Here is a 15,999-nt window from a genome sequence, read left to right on the forward strand (position 1 = left end):
AATGCATTGTCCGAAAGGGTGGTGAGGTAACATTGTGTTACACAGCGAGTTAGTGTGATCTGGAATGCATTGTCCGAAAGGGTGGTGAGGTAACATTGTGTTACACAGCGAGTTAGTGAGATCTGGAATGCATTGTCCGAAAGGGTGGTGAGGTAACATTGTGTTACACAGCGAGTTAGTGAGATCTGGAATGCATTGCCCGAAAGGGTGGTGAGGTAACATTGTGTTACACAGCGAGTTAGTGAGATCTGGAATGCATTGTCTGAAAGGGTGGTGAGGTAACATTGTGTTACACAGTGAGTTAGTGTGATCTGGAATGCATTGTGTTACACAGTGAGTTAGTGAGATCTGGAATGCATTGCCCGAAAGGGTGGTGAGGTAACATTGTGTTACACAGCGAGTTAGTGTGATCTGGAATGCATTGCCCGAAAGGGTGGTGAGGTAACATTGTGTTACAGAGCGAGTTAGTGTGATCTGGAATGCATTGTCCGAAAGGGTGGTGAGGTAACATTGTGTTACACAGCGAGTTAGTGAGATCTGGAATGCATTGCCCGAAAGGGTGGTGAGGTAACATTGTGTTACACAGCGAGTTAGTGAGATCTGGAATGCATTGCCCGAAAGGGTGGTGAGGTAACATTGTGTTACACAGCGAGTTAGTGAGATCTGGAATGCATTGTCCGAAAGGGTGGTGAGGTAACATTGTGTTACACAGCGAGTTAGTGAGATCTGGAATGCATTGTCCGAAAGGGTGGTGAGGTAACATTGTGTTACACAGCGAGTTAGTGAGATCTGGAATGCATTGTCCGAAAGGGTGGTGAGGTAACATTGTGTTACACAGCGAGTTAGTGAGATCTGGAATGCATTGTCCGAAAGGGTGGTGAGGTAACATTGTGTTACACAGCGAGTTAGTGTGATCTGGAATGCATTGTCCGAAAGGGTGGTGAGGTAACATTGTGTTACACAGCGAGTTAGTGAGATCTGGAATGCATTGTCCGAAAGGGTGGTGAGGTAACATTGTGTTACACAGCGAGTTAGTGTGATCTGGAATGCATTGTCCGAAAGGGCGGTGAGGTAACATTGTGTTACACAGCGAGTTAGTGTGATCTGGAATGCATTGTCCGAAAGGGTGGTGAGGTAACATTGTGTTACACAGCGAGTTAGTGTGATCTGGAATGCATTGTCCGAAAGGGTGGTGAGGTAACATTGTGTTACACAGCGAGTTAGTGTGATCTGGAATGCATTGTCCGAAAGGGTGGTGAGGTAACATTGTGTTACACAGCGAGTTAGTGAGATCTGGAATGCATTGTCCGAAAGGGTGGTGAGGTAACATTGTGTTACACAGCGAGTTAGTGTGATCTGGAATGCATTGTCCGAGAGGGTGGTGAGGTAACATTGTGTTACACAGTGAGTTAATGTGATCTGGAATGCATTGTCCGAAAGGGTGGTGAGGTAACATTGTGTTACACAGTGAGTTAGTGTGATCTGGAATGCATTGTCCGAAAGGGTGGTGAGGTAACATTGTGTTACACAGCGAGTTAGTGAGATCTGGAATGCATTGTCCGAAAGGGTGGTGAGGTAACATTGTGTTACACAGCGAGTTAGTGAGATCTGGAATGCATTGCCCGAAAGGGTGGAGGAAGCAGATTCTGTTAACATTGAAAAGGGAATTGGATAAATACTTGAAGGGAAAACATTTACAGGGCTATGGGGAAAGAGAGGGACAGTGGTAATAATGGGATCACTCTTCCAAAGAGTCAGCACCGGTGTGATGGGCCGAATGACCTTCTGTGCTGTATCATATTATGGGTCTATGATGCAGCCTCGCCCAGTCAATGGAGGTGCCTGATGGGCTGAATGACCTTCTGTGCTGTATCATATTATGGGTCTATGATGTAGCCTCGCCCAGTCAATGGAGGTGCCTGATGGGCTGAATGACCTCCTGTGCTGTATCATATTATGGGTCTATGATGCAGCCTCGCCCAGTCAATGGAGGTGCCTGACAGGCTGAATGACCTCCTGTGCTGTATCATATTATGGGTCTATGATGCAGCCTCGCCTCGTCAATGGAGGTGCCTGATGGGCTGAATGACCTCCTGTGCTGTATCATATTATGGGTCTATGATGCAGCCTCGCCTCGTCAATGGAGGTGCCTGATGGGCTGAATGACCTCCTGTGCTGTATCATATTATGGGTCTATGATGTAGCCTCGCCCAGTCAATGGAGGTGCCTGATGGGCTGAATGACCTCCTGTGCTGTATCATATTATGGGTCTATGATGCAGCCTCGCCCAGTGAATGGAGGTGCCTGATGAGGCGATCTCGGCACCGAGATTTCAATCCACCAGCAAATCCCAAGAAGCAGATATTGAAACAATCCAATCTGCCTCCGGCGCTACAGTAATCGGTTACTATGCACCAGAAGCAGCATCATCGGTTCAATATTGGCCAACAATATAGGTGTGGATAGAAAGACAAAAGTTAACCCATTGCTGGAGATTTGCGATCTGCGATCAGGGAGCTAGGACAGGAAGCACATGAGGATCAGTTTTATGGGATGGACAGTGGAGGCCATGACATGGAAAAGAATGCCAGATGAGACTATATCGAATGCTGTGGGAAGGTGAATGATGGACAAGGAAGGGTTACACACCATGGTCACAGTCACAGAGATTGGAGTTTGTGACAGTTCGGGGCAGATTAGATTTACATCGAAACTGCAGCAGAGAAACAGTCCATTCGGCTCAAGTGGTCTATGCTGTGTTTATACTCCACGGGAGCCTCCTCCCACTCTCATTACATCTTGACACCGTGTCCACATATACGTTCGAGGGCGTTAGACTCGCGACACCAATATTAAATAACATTCAGAACGCCGGAGAACCCACCCTCCTGGAGTGGATTGAGCGAGTTTGTCGCACTCCCCTCACTTCAGAAAGAAATGAGCTCATTCACGTTGGACCTAAAAAGGATCGATCAGAGAATGTTCTAAATGGTTAGAAGTTAGGAACTGTGGATGGGCAGAGAGAACGAGGGGTCCACGTAACCTTAACCGCAGAGCGAGGCTGTTCAGGGGTGATGTTAGAAGTTAGGAACTGTGGATGGGCAGAGAGAACGAGGGGTCCACGTAACCTTAACCGCAGAGCGAGGCCGTTCAGGGGTGATGTTAGGAACTGTGGATGGGCAGAGAGAACGAGGGGTCCACGTAACCTTAACCGCAGAGCGAGGCCGTTCAGGGGTGATGTTAGAAGTTAGGAACTGTGGATGGGCAGAGAGAACTAGGGGTCCACGTAACCTTAACCGCAGAGCGAGGCCGTTCAGGGGTGATGTTAGAAGTTAGGAACTGTGGATGGGCAGAGAGAACGAGGGGTCCACGTAACCTTAACCGCAGAGCGAGGCCGTTCAGGGGTGATGTTAGAAGTTAGGAACTGTGGATGGGCAGAGAGAACTAGGGGTCCACGTAACCTTAACCGCAGAGCGAGGCCGTTCAGGGGTGATGTTACAAAGCATTTCTTCAGACACAGTGTAGTGGAAATCTAGAACACTCGCCCTCAAGAAGCTGTTGAGGTTCGGTCAATTGAAAATGACAAACTGTGATTGATAGATTTGTGTTAGGCAATGGTATTTAGGGTTATGGAACCAAGGCGGGGAGATGGAGTTAAGATACAGCTCAGCCATGATCGAATTGAATGGAGGAACAAGCTGGAGTGAATGAGTGGCCTACTCCTGTTCCGATGTTCCTGTGCCTCTATTTATAAAGCCAATGCTCCCATATACGTTTCTAAAAGCCTCCTCGCCCTGTCCTGCCACCGTCAAAGAGTTCTGTATCTATAACCCCAAGTTTTACTGTTCCTGCAACCCTTTTAAATTGTACCAGTTGGTTTAAATTGCATCACCTCATTCTTCCTTCCAAAATGCAGCATTTCACACTTCTCTGTATTATATTTCACCTGCCATGTGTCTGCCAATTTCACCAGTGTCACTATTTCCTCCTGAAGTCTTCTGCTGTCCTCCTCACGGTTTACGACTTTTCCGAGATTCGTGTCATCGACAAACTTTTAAACTATGCCCTGTATACCTAAGTCCATGTCACTGAAATAAATCCAAAAGAGCAGTGGTCCTAATCCCGCCCCCTGGGGACACTGTAAACTTCCCTCCAGTGTGAACAATATCGGTTCACAACTACTGTCTGTTTTCTGTCCCTTCACCAATTTAGTATCCACGCTGCCACTGCTCCTTTAATATCATTGGCTCCAATTTTGTTCACCAGTCTATTATGAGGTACTTTATCAAAGGCCTTCTGAAAGTCCAGAAACAGAACATCAACTGCACTACCTTCATCAACCCTCTCCTATTTCATCCAATGGCTCATTCAAGTCAGCCAGGTTAGATTTGCCTTTAAATAAAATCCATTTTGTCTGTCGCTAATAAACCCATGTTCTTCCAAGTGACGGTTAATTGTGTTTCGGAAATAACACCGATGTTAAGCTGAGTGGCCTGTAGTTATTTGGTTCATCGCGCTCTCCTTTTTTGAACAGGGAAGTAACGTTTGCAGCCCTCCCGTCCTCTGGCACCTTTCCCATATCTAAGGATTGGAAGATTGTGGCAGAGCGGGTGACATTTCTACTTTGAGCCCTGCCAACCAATTTAGTACATCGTCCGAATCGATTTATATCCTGTCCAATTTCTCTACCACCTCCTCCTTTACTGTACGATTGGCAGCATCCTCTCCTTTAGTGAATATGGAGCCAAAGTGTTAATTTAGTACCTCAGCCATGTCCTCTGCTTCCACAAGATGATTGCCTTTTTGGTCAGTAATCGGCCCCACCTTTCCTTGGACTATTCTTTCACGCTTTATATGTTTATAAAAGGCATTAGTGTTCCCTATTATGTTACCACTAATCATTTCTCATACATTCTCCTTGCCCCTCTGTTGCTGTTGTGTGTTTATTACACTAGTGGCAGCGTTAGTGAAACAGCAAAGTACTGAATTTTACAAAGACTCAAACTGGTACTGAATTAACAATCGCTTTTACATTTCCACAGTGGGGAAAGGAAAGGCTGCTGATTGATAGTTATAATGCACGGGCACACACACAAATGGAGAATTATGATTGTAAAACAGCAGTCAAATCCACCAGTTGTATATTCATGATGTTTTCTGAGATCCCAGAGGTTGGGTGATTGGGCAGAAGCGTGACAGATGCAATATAACGTGGATAAATGCGAGGTTATCCACTTTGGTGTCAAAAACAGAAAGGCAGACTGTTATCTGAATGGCAATAGATTGGGAGAAGGGGAAGTGCAACGAGACCAGGGTGTCCTTGTGCACCAGTCGCTGAAGGTAAGCATGCAGGTGTAGCAGGCGGCGAAGAAGGCAAATGGTATGTTGGCCTTCATAGCAAAAGGGTTTGAGTACAGGAGCAAGGATGTCCTGCTGCAGTTGTACAGGGCCTTGGTGAGACCACACCTTGAGTACTGTGTGCAGTTTTGGTCACCTTATCTGAGGAAGGATGTTCTTGCCATGGAAGGAGTTCAGCGAAGATTCACAAGGCTGATCCCTGGGATGGCAGGAATGACGTATGAGGAGAGATTGGGTCGATTGAGCTTATACTCGCTGGAGTTTAGAAGAATGAGAGGGGATCTCATCGAAACTTATATAATTCTGACAGGTCTGGACAAATTAGATGCAGGTAGAATGTTCCTGATGGTCGGAGAGTCCAGAACCAGGGGTCATAGTCTAAGGATAAGGGGTAAGCCATTTAGGACAGAGATGAGGAAGAATTTCTTCACCCAGAGAGTGGTGAACCTGTGGAATTCTCTACCACAGAAGGCGGTTGAGGCCAAGTCTTTAAATGTATTCAAGAAGGAGTTAGATATATTTCTTAGAGCTAAAGGTATCAAGGGATATGGGGAGAAGGCAGGGACCGGGTACTGAATTTGGATGACTAGCCATGATCTCATTGAATGGCGGAGCAGGCTCAAGGGGCCGAATGGCCTCCTCCTGCTCCTATCTTCTATGTTTCTATGTAAACGGAGCAAGCTTGGGGTTTGATGTGGAAGAAGGCGAACGAGATGAGAACGGAAATAATCTAGAGTAAGAAAAGGCCCAAAAATTAAACAGTCTGGAACAGAACATCAATTCGCCTTCTCTTATCATGGAGAAATCAAATATTTGACACACTGTGTGTTTGAAACAAAGCTTATTTATTCACTGAAATAACAACAGAAAATGCTGGAAATACTCAGCAGGCCAGGCAGGATCCATGGAGAGAGAAACAGAGTTAACGTTTCAGGTCTGGGACCCTTCATCAGAACTGGAAAAAGCTGGAGATGTAACAGATATTACTAAGGTAAGAGGCAGGAAAGTTATCCTGGGTGGATCTGAAACAGGAAGGGTGGAAGTTCAGTTGGAATCCACGTGGAATAAGTTGGAACCGGAGACAGGTGCTGAGGAAAGAGATGTGGCTGTGAAACCGAGTCTTGGAAAATGTTGCAAATGGGGATGGCAAAATCATACAGCATGAAAAATGGGAGTAAGTGTTAAAGTCTGAAATTGTTGAACTCAATGTTGAGTCCAGAAGGCTGTAAAGTGCCGAATCGAAAGATGAGGTGCTGTTCCTCGAGCTTTATTTATTCACTATTTAAACAGAATATTAATCTCCAGCGCAGATACAGGAGTTATTAAGATCAGCAGAAACAAACCATGACTACTAGAATGAACATGGTTCAGTCCTCAATCTGATCACAGTAAATCATGTTCCATTCACTAATCTGGTCTTTTACCCAGCATTCCCCGCGGTGGACCACGTGCCGCACCCAGACTACAAGAGCCCAGCGCGCAGGCGCGGGAGGGGGGCCGGTATATTGAGCATGCGCAGTGCGTTACTGGAGATGGAGAGGAGCTGAAGCCGGGAGCGCGATGGTGCAGCCGGTAAAAATCGCGACGGAGGGGAGTAATGGACCGGTAGGTGGGTGGGGAGGCTTCATAAACAACTCGTGCAGGAGGCAAGCCCCGAATAATAACCTGAAGATCCCGTGTTTGCAGTTCCGGGGATTTCTTCCCCTTACAGGCCCAGGTTAACGGCAGCCATCTTTGTAAAGGAGGACGGAAAGTTTCAGTGCGACGTCACCCTATGCCTGAGATAAAGAGCCTTGTGTCCAATGCGGGGAATAAAGGCCCACAGCCTCCCCGGGCCCTGGGCCCTGAACAAGGGACTGGAGAAACTCGCTGCCCTGCGGATCAGACAATCAGCCGGCGCTAGTCCCGCCCCTCGGGCTCCCCGATTGGTTGGAGGACCCGCCGCCGGCTCGCTCCTCCAGCCCCGCCCACTGGGTGCCGCTAGTCCCGCCCCTCGGGCTCCCCGATTGGTTGGAGGACCCGCCGCCGGCTCGCTCCTCCAGCCACGCCCACTGGATGCCGCTAGTCCCGCCCCTCGGGCTCCCCGATTGGTTGGAGGACCCGCCGCCGGCTCACTCCTCCAGTCCCGCCCACTGGGTGTCACTAGTCCCGCCCCTCGGGCTCCCCGATTGGTTGGAGCGCCCGCCGCCGGCTCACTCCTCCAGCCCCGCCCACTGGGTGCTGCTAGTCCCGCCCCTCGGGCTCTCCGATTGGTTGGAGGACCTGCCGCCGGCTCGCTCCTCCAGCCCCGCCCCGCTCGCTCCCTATTGGTCGGAAGCTGCCGTCAATCAGGCCGCGGGCCCGGGTGACGTGTCCCCGAGGAGATCACGTGCACAGTCCAAGTGCCGCCGCTCGGTCCGGGGCCTCGCGGACTCTGAGGTTTTTCTATTTCTCTCGATTCTCTCCCGATGCACCCCGCGCCATTCTCCAGCCAATCGGAGCGGAGAAAACTCACCGCGTCACCGATCGCGACTCTGGAACCGACACCAAGGCCTTTCCCCGGAATGGCCCCGCGCCGACTCCATCCGGCAGGATCCGAGTGCGCACGCGCAGCTCCGAGTGGGGGGAGGGGGGTTGGTCTCCTCCGGGCATGCGCGGTCATTACCCTTTGTGACCGGGAGGGGTCGCTGTGCCGGACTCGGCCCAAACTGCCGCTCCCTGTGCGCATGCGCGGACTCTCGTCTGTCAATCAACCAACCGCCAGAAGAGGTCGCTGGTGAGACCAGTGAAGAAAGAAAGACTTGCATTTATATAGCGCCTTTCACCACCACCGGACATCCCAAAGTACTTTACAGCTAATGAAGTACTTTTGCAGTGTAGTCACTGTTGTAATGTAGGAAATGCGGCAGTCAATTAGCGCACAGCAAGCTCCCACAAACAGCAATGTGATAATGACCAGATAATCTATCATTTTTTTATGTTGATTGAGGGATAAACATTGGCTCGGACACTGGGGATAATTCCCCTGCTCTTTCCCACATTACAACACTGACTACTTCATTGTAGTACTTCATTGGCTGTAAAGCACTTTAGGATATCTGGTGGCACTATATAAATGCAAGTCTTTCTTTCCTGAAATAATGCCATGGGATCTTTTACATCCACCTGAGAGAGCAAACAGAGCCTCAATTTAACATCTCATCCGAAAGACGGCACCTCCGACAGTGCCGCACTCCCTCAGCACTGCACTGGAGTGTCAGCCTGTATTTTTGTGCTCAAGTCTCTGGAGTGGGACTATGAACCCACAACTTTCTGACTCAGAGGCGAGAGTGCTACCCACTGAGCCACAGCTGACACTAAAGAGCAAGCAGTTCTGATGAATGGTCAACGACCTGAAACGTTAACTCTGTTTCTCTCTCCACAGATGCTGCCTGACCTGCTGAGTATTTCCAGCATTTTCTGTTTTTATTAAAGAAACGAGGGAGTGATTGCTGACAGGAAGAATGTTGGGTCGTCCTGCGCATGCGCACCTCCCTGGCGGCTGAGGCGAAACACCGACTCGCCCCCACCTGAGCCGCGCACGCGTACCAGATGTTGCGGCTCCGCATGCACGCCCGATGTTCCAACCGCGGGGTTTTGTGTGCTGAGCATGCATGTTGCGGACCGATCGGGACGGGCGATTGTAGAGCAGGAGGGAGAGCGTGGGGCCATGAGCACATGCGCGGGACTCAGAGTCAACAGAGCACTTTCTGCAGAGCCGGGGCCTTGTGGGTATTACAGCCGCCATTACTGCTGATCCTTTCAACCAACCTGTGCAGCAGCTGGGGCCTGAAAATCAGCTTCACTGCCCCTAGGTTCGGAAAGGGGAAAATTAAACAACAGTTTGCTCTGATCCTTTTCTGATCTCAATTTACAGGGTTATAGAAGTGGAGCAGTTACAGGCGGGAAGCTCAGACCAAACATCACGTCAAGATCTGACAGAGTCGCTGGATTCATCAGGACCTGAATATCATCGGCCTTTGCACATGGAAGGAGAGAGCAGGGATCGCAACGCAGACAAACCGCACACGTGTTCAGTGTGTGGACGCGGATTCAGCCGATCGCCTGACCTGGTGAGACACGTGCACCGTCACACCAGGGAGAAACCGGGTAAAGGTGGGGACGGCGGGAAGGGCTTCAGTTCCCCGTCTGCATTGGAAGTTCAACGGGGCAGTCACACCAGGGACAGTCTGTTCACCTGCTCCGTGTGTGGAAAGGGATTTGTTTGTTCATCCCACCTGCAAACACACCAGGGAGTTCACACTGAGGAGAGACCATTTCAATGTTCTGACTGTGGGAAGAGCTTTAAAAGCCCCAAGGAACTAAAGCTACACCAACTTGTCCACACTGATGAGAGACCATTTCAATGTTCTGACTGTGGGAAGAGCTTTAAAAGCCCCGGGGATCTAAAGCTACACCAACTTGTCCACACTGATGAGAGACCCTTTCAATGTTCTGTCTGTGGGAAGAGCTTTAAAAGCGCTCGGTATCTGAAGGGACACCAGGGAGTTCACACTGATGGGAGACCATTTCAGTGTTCTAACTGTGGGAAGAGCTTTAAAAGCCCCGGGGAACTAAAGCGACACCAACTTATTCACACTGACGAGAGACCATTTCAATGTTCTGACTGTGGGAAGAGCTTTAAAAGCGCTCGGTATCTGAAGGGACACCAGGGAGTTCACACTGATGGGAGACCATTTCAGTGTCCTAACTGTGGGAAGAGCTTTAAAAGCCCCGGGGAACTAAAGCGACACCAACTTATTCACACTGACGAGAGACCCTTTAAATGTTCTGACTGTGGGAAGAGCTTTAAAAGCCCCCGGGAGCTGAAGGGACACTGGCTCCTACACACTGGGGAGAGACCGTTCACCTGCTCTGCGTGTGGGAAGGGATTCACTGATTCATCCCACCTGCTGGTACATCAGCAAGTTCACAGTGACGAGAGACCCTTTAAATGTTCTGACTGTGGGATGAGCTTTAAAAGCTCCGGGGAGTTGAAGAGACACTGGCTCCTACACACTGGGGAGAGGCCGTTCACCTGCTCCGCGTGTGGGAAGGGATTCACTCAGTCAACCACCCTGCTGGTACATCAGCGAGTTCACACTGGGGAGAGACCATTCACCTGCTCTGTGTGTGGGAAGGGATTCACTCAGGCATCCCGCCTGCTGGTACACCAGCGAGTTCACACTGGGGAGAGACCGTTCACCTGCTCTGTGTGTGGGAAGGGATTCACTCAGTCATCCAACCTGCTGACACATCAGCGAGTTCACACTGACGAGAGGCCCTTTAAATGTTCTGACTGTGGGAAGAGCTTTAAAAGCTCCGGGCAGCTGAAGGGGCACCAGCGAGTTCACACTAATGAGAGACCCTTTAAATGTTCTGAGTGTGGGAAGAGTTTTAAAAGCTCTGGGGACCTCCAGCGACACCAACACCTACACACTGGGGAGAGACCGTTCACCTGCTCTGTGTGTGGGAAGGGATTCACTCAGTTAACCAACCTGCTGACACATCAGCGAGTTCACACTGACGAGAGGCCCTTTAAATGTTCTGACTGTGGGAAGAGCTTTAAAAGCTCCGGGGAGTTGAAGAGACACCAGGGACTTCACACTGATCATAGAATCTAACAGCACAGAAGGAGGTGATTCGGCCCATCGTGTCTTTGAAAGAGCTGTCCAATTTAGTCCCACACCCCAGCTTTATCCCCAGAACTCTGCAAACTAGTCCTCTTCAAGGACTCGTCCAATTACTGTTTGAACGTTCCTGTGGAACCTGATTCCAGCATCCTTTCAGATGGTGCGTTCCAGCCAGATCTTAACAACCCTCTGTATGAAAACAATTCTCCTCATTTCCCCTCTAGTTCTTTTAGCAACTATTTTAAATCTGTGACCTTTGGTTACCGACCCACTTGCCAAAGTGAACAGTTTCTCCCTACTTGCTCGATCAAATCCCCTCATCATTTTGAACATCTCTATTAGGTCTCCTCTTAACCTTCTCTGCTCTAAGGGGAACAATCCCAGCTTCTCCAATCTCTCCACATAACTGAAGTCCCTCATCCCTGGTACCATCCTGGTCAACCTCCTCTGCACCCTCTCCAAGGCCTTGACATCCTTCCTAAAGTGTGGCACCCAGAACTGTACACAAGACTCCAGCTGAGGCCAAAACCCTGCAGCTGTACAAAACCCTGGTTAGACCACACCTGGAGCACTGTGAGCAGTTCTGGGCACCACACCTTAGGAAGGATATATTGGCCTTGGAGGGAGTGCAGCGTAGGTTTACCAGAATGATATCTGGACTTCAAGGGTTAAGTTATGAGGAGGGATTACACAAATTAGGGTTGTAATCCCTGGAATTTAGAAGATTAAGAGGTCATCTGATCGAAGTTTTCAGGATATTAAGGGGAACAGATAGGGTAGATAGAGAGAAACTATTTCTGCTGGTTGGGGATTCTAGGACTGGGGGCAGAGTCTAAAAATTAGAGCCAGACCTTTCAGGAGTGAAATTAGGAAACACTTCTACACACAAAGGGTGGTAGAGGTTTGGAACTCTCTTCCGCAAACAGCAATTGATGCTCGGTCAATTGTTAATTTTAAATCTGAGATTGATAGGTTTTTGTTAACCAAAGGTATTAAGGGATATGGGCCAAAGGCGGGTGTATGGAGTTAGGTCGCAGATCAGCCATGATCTCATTGAATGGCGGAACAGGCTCGAGGGGCTGAATGGCCTCCTCCTGTCCTATGTTCCTAACTAGTGATTTGTAAAGGTTTAGTGTAACTTCCTTGTTTTTGTATTCAATGGCCCTATTTACAAAGCCAAGTATCCCATACGCTTTCTGAACCGCCTCACCAACTTGCCGTGGCACTTTCAAAGACTTGTGAATATGGACCCCCAGGTCCCTCTGCTCTTGCACCCCCTCAAAATAGTCCCATTTAGATTATACGGCCTCTCCCTGTTGTTTCTCCCAAAGTGCATCACTTCACACTTATCCTCATTTAATTTCATCTGCCTTGTGTCTGCTCATTTCACAGTCTGTCTCTGTCCTTCTGAAGTCTGCTACTACTACACTCACAAAACTTGGCAACATAGTAAATAGTATCATCCGTAAACTTTGAAATTGTTCACCTATACCCAAGTCCAGGTCATTTATGTCTAACAAGAAAAGCAATGGTCCTAATTCCGACCCCTGGGGGAACCCACTGCATACTTCCCTCCAGTCAGAAAAACATCCCTCAGCACTGCTCACTGCCTCCTCTCCCTTAGCCAATTATATACTCAAATTACCATCAGCCCTTTAATTCCCTCTGCTTCTATTTTCAGAGTAAGTCTCTTAAGTGGTACTTTATCAAATGCCTTTTGAAAGTCCATATATACAACATCTGCTGCACTACCTTCATCAACCCTCTGTCACTTCATCAGAGAACTCAATCAGGTTAATCAGACATGATTTACCTTTAACAAATCCATACTGGCTGCCCCTTATTAACCCATGCTTCTCCAAGTGAGAATTAATTTTGTCCTTGACAATGGTCTCTAGTCGTTCACCCACCACTGTAGGGGTCGCAAAATCGCCTCAGCCCCCGAAGATTGGGAAATATTAATCCACATTGTGGACGAAGACTTGTGTGATTTAAATTGTCTCTGGGTTGGACAATGTTTTAAAACAGACCCAGAACCGCAAAAGGCTGCGTTAAAAAGCTCGTAAGCTAGGCAGCACTTGGACACTGGAATCAAAGAACTTTGTGAAAATCGCACACTTTAAGATTGTACATTTTATTAAAAGATGTAGTCTTGTGTTTTGGACTGTTTAAATTGCCCAGGGCATAAAAATGGCTGAACAGACCTCATGGAAACAGAATTTTAAAAGGCAGCAGAAAAGGACAGACAGGCTGTTAGCATATGAAAAGCTCAGCGCTGCCCTGTAGTAAGTTTGAATGGAGCCCGAGCTGTCAGTCACCCTGTGATATTGGATGGGTCCGGTAACCTACAAGCTGCTTGTTTACACTGGGGAGTAGCCCGTTTGAATCAGCCAATCATCGGACGGCAAGCACAATGGGTTGTTTACACACATCCATTCACTGAAATTGACTCTACTACGTGATGTCTCCATGTATGAATGGAGGAAGTTAAAAGCCCTTCTCTTGTGTATTCGGACTTTTCGGCGCAAAATTGCGCACGGACCTTTTCGGCGCAAAAACAACAGGGACTCCCAGGGTATAAAGATTAAGCCCAGGAAGTCCTCCGCCCCCTTTTTTGTCTCTTACTCTTTGGACTGCAGGTGAACAAGGTTTTGACCCACTCGCAAGACAATCTAGTGAGAAGTAAAGGGGTGGTAATTTAAGGGAAATGTTGCTAAGATTGTAAGGTTAACATTGTAGCCATTTATCCCTCGTTTTTGCCATCTGCCTTTCCCTGTTAAACAATTTTACCGTGATTACTTTGATCGTGTGGTGTAGTTTCTTTAGTTTTAATAAAATGTCATTGTGGTAAACCACTGTTTGTTATTGTTGTTGTTGTTGTTGCACACTGTTGTGCCTATGCATGCCTCAGCTGACTCCGCCCCTGGCTCCACCCACATGCCCGGGTATAAAGGTGACTGCTCTGCAGCCCCCTGCCCTTTTGGATACCAGGCAACCACGAGAGGCATGCTCTGTTCTTTGCTAATAAAAGCCTATTAATTAACTCTCTGTCTTTTATGAGGAATTGATAGCGCATCAATTTTATTAGCAAAACAAAATGTCGGGTCCAAATGCTGAACAGCAGGAGCTGCATCAACCGACGGCGCCAAACGTTGAGCAGCAGGCGCTGCTGCGAGCCCTCAGACCAACATGCCTGGACCTAGACCCCCCAAGAAGCGGGTTCGGCTACCAAATTCGCTCAATGGCTGCGTTGCTTCGAGGCTTACCTGGAAGCCTCAACTGTGACCCTAGACGAAAACAAGCTGGAAATCCTGGCCTCAAAGGTGAGCCACCAAGTTTATACACTAATCCAGGACGCGACGACCTACGCGGCGGCTATCGATCTGCTTAAAGGGCAATACGCACGCCCGGTAAATACGGTCTATGCCCGGCACCTCTTAAGATCCCGCAGACAGCAGCCCGGGGAATCGGTGGAGGCTTTCCTACGGGCACTACAGATACTCGGCCGAGGCTGCGATTGCAAAGAAGTATCAGCCGCAGCACACACGGAGGGACTGATCCGAGATGCTTTTGTTGCGGGTCTAAGGTCCGACTACTCCCGGCAGAGACTGTTGGAGAAGGGAGAAATAGACCTGAAAAAGGCAGTGTCCCTCTCGCTCGACGCGGCCCACAGGAATATGGACGCTTTCTCCCCTAACCGCTCCGCACCATGGACGCCGCAACCTTGGGTCATGGGACCACCACCTCCAACTGCTGCAGCGATGTCCAAGGCACAGAAATGTTATTTTTGTGGCCAGGCAAAACACCCCAGAGCACGCTGCCTGGCGAAAAACGCTACCTGCTCCGGCTGCAGGAAGAAAGGACACTATGTCAGTGCCTGCAAAGGTAAAACCGCTAACGCCAGCAGTGCCGCGTGCGAACCGTGGGGGCAGCCATCTTGTCCACCATCTTGTGCTCCCCCAGCTGCGTGGGGATCGGGATCATGGGCGCCGCCATTTTGTCCGCCATCTTGGACGCCTCCAACTTCAATCACGGGGGACCCGGACTCAACCACCGCCTCATCTGATGACCACATCGACTCGCTTGACCATACACTGGCCTCCGTGACGCTGGACCAATCTCTCCCTCATCAACTGTCCAGGTCCATGATGGACATTACGGTAAACGGCCGCGCCACTACCTGCCTTTTTGACAGCGGGAGCATGGAGAGCTTTATCCACCCCGACACGGTGCGCAGTTACTCTCTCCCGGTCCTGCCGATGCGCCATCGGATCTCTATGGCTTCCAAAGCCCAGTCAGTGGACGTCGGTGGCTACTGTATGGTGACCCTTTCAGTACGGGGCACAGAATACAAAAATTTTAAACTTCTGGTCCTGCCCCATCTCTGCGCTGCCGTTCTACTGGGGTTGGATTTTCAGTGCCACCTTAAAAGTGTCACATTAGCATACGACGGACCCCTCCCCCCACTCACAGTCTGCAGCCAGCAGCTTTTAAATCGCCCGCCGCGCACCATTTGCAGCCTCTCCACCCTTAAAGTCCCCCCCCCTCCTTGTTCGCTAACCTCACCCACGACTGTAAGCCCATCGCTACCAAAAGCAGGCGTTACAGTGCCGGGGATAGGAGCTTCATAAATCCGAGGTAGCAAGACTCCTGAAGGAAGGGATTATTGAAAGTAGCACCAGCCCATGGCGAGCACAAGTGGTGGCAGTGAAGACTGGTGGAAAACAGCGCCTAGTTATTGACTACAGCCAGACGATCAATCGCTACACCCAATTGGATGCATACCCACTCCCCCGCATATCTGACATGGTCAATCAGATAGCACAATACCGGGTGTTCTCGGCGATTGATCTGAAGTCGGCATACCACCAGCTCCCCATCAGGGCTGAGGACCGCCAGTACACAGCTTTTGAAGCTGACGGTCATCTCTACCACTTCCTCAGAGTTCCCTTCGGCGTCACCAACGGGGTTTCAGTCTTCCAACGGGAGA

The 15,999-nt window shown here is 49.3% G+C and overlaps 1 protein-coding gene across 4 annotated transcripts in view; it reads left to right on the forward strand.

The window, feature by feature from the left end:
* Positions 1-11,000, forward strand: part of LOC147093335 (uncharacterized) — a 32,861-nt gene extending 21,861 nt beyond the window's left edge. For all 4 annotated transcript variants that reach the window (XM_085974268.1, XM_085974266.1, XM_085974267.1 and 1 more), the window contains one exon: positions 9,254-11,000. In XM_085974268.1, coding sequence (XP_085830394.1) covers positions 9,363-11,000 — 1,638 coding nt within the window. In that variant the 5' untranslated portion in view covers positions 9,254-9,362. The remainder of the gene's footprint in view (positions 1-9,253) is intronic.
* The last annotated feature ends 4,999 nt before the right edge of the window (positions 11,001-15,999 follow it).

This window comes from Somniosus microcephalus, unplaced genomic scaffold (genome assembly GCF_052327205.1).
Source record: "Somniosus microcephalus isolate GS21.2 unplaced genomic scaffold, FLI_Smic_1.0 unresolved_chr1, whole genome shotgun sequence".
NCBI classification, from domain to species: Eukaryota; Metazoa; Chordata; class Chondrichthyes; order Squaliformes; family Somniosidae; genus Somniosus; species Somniosus microcephalus.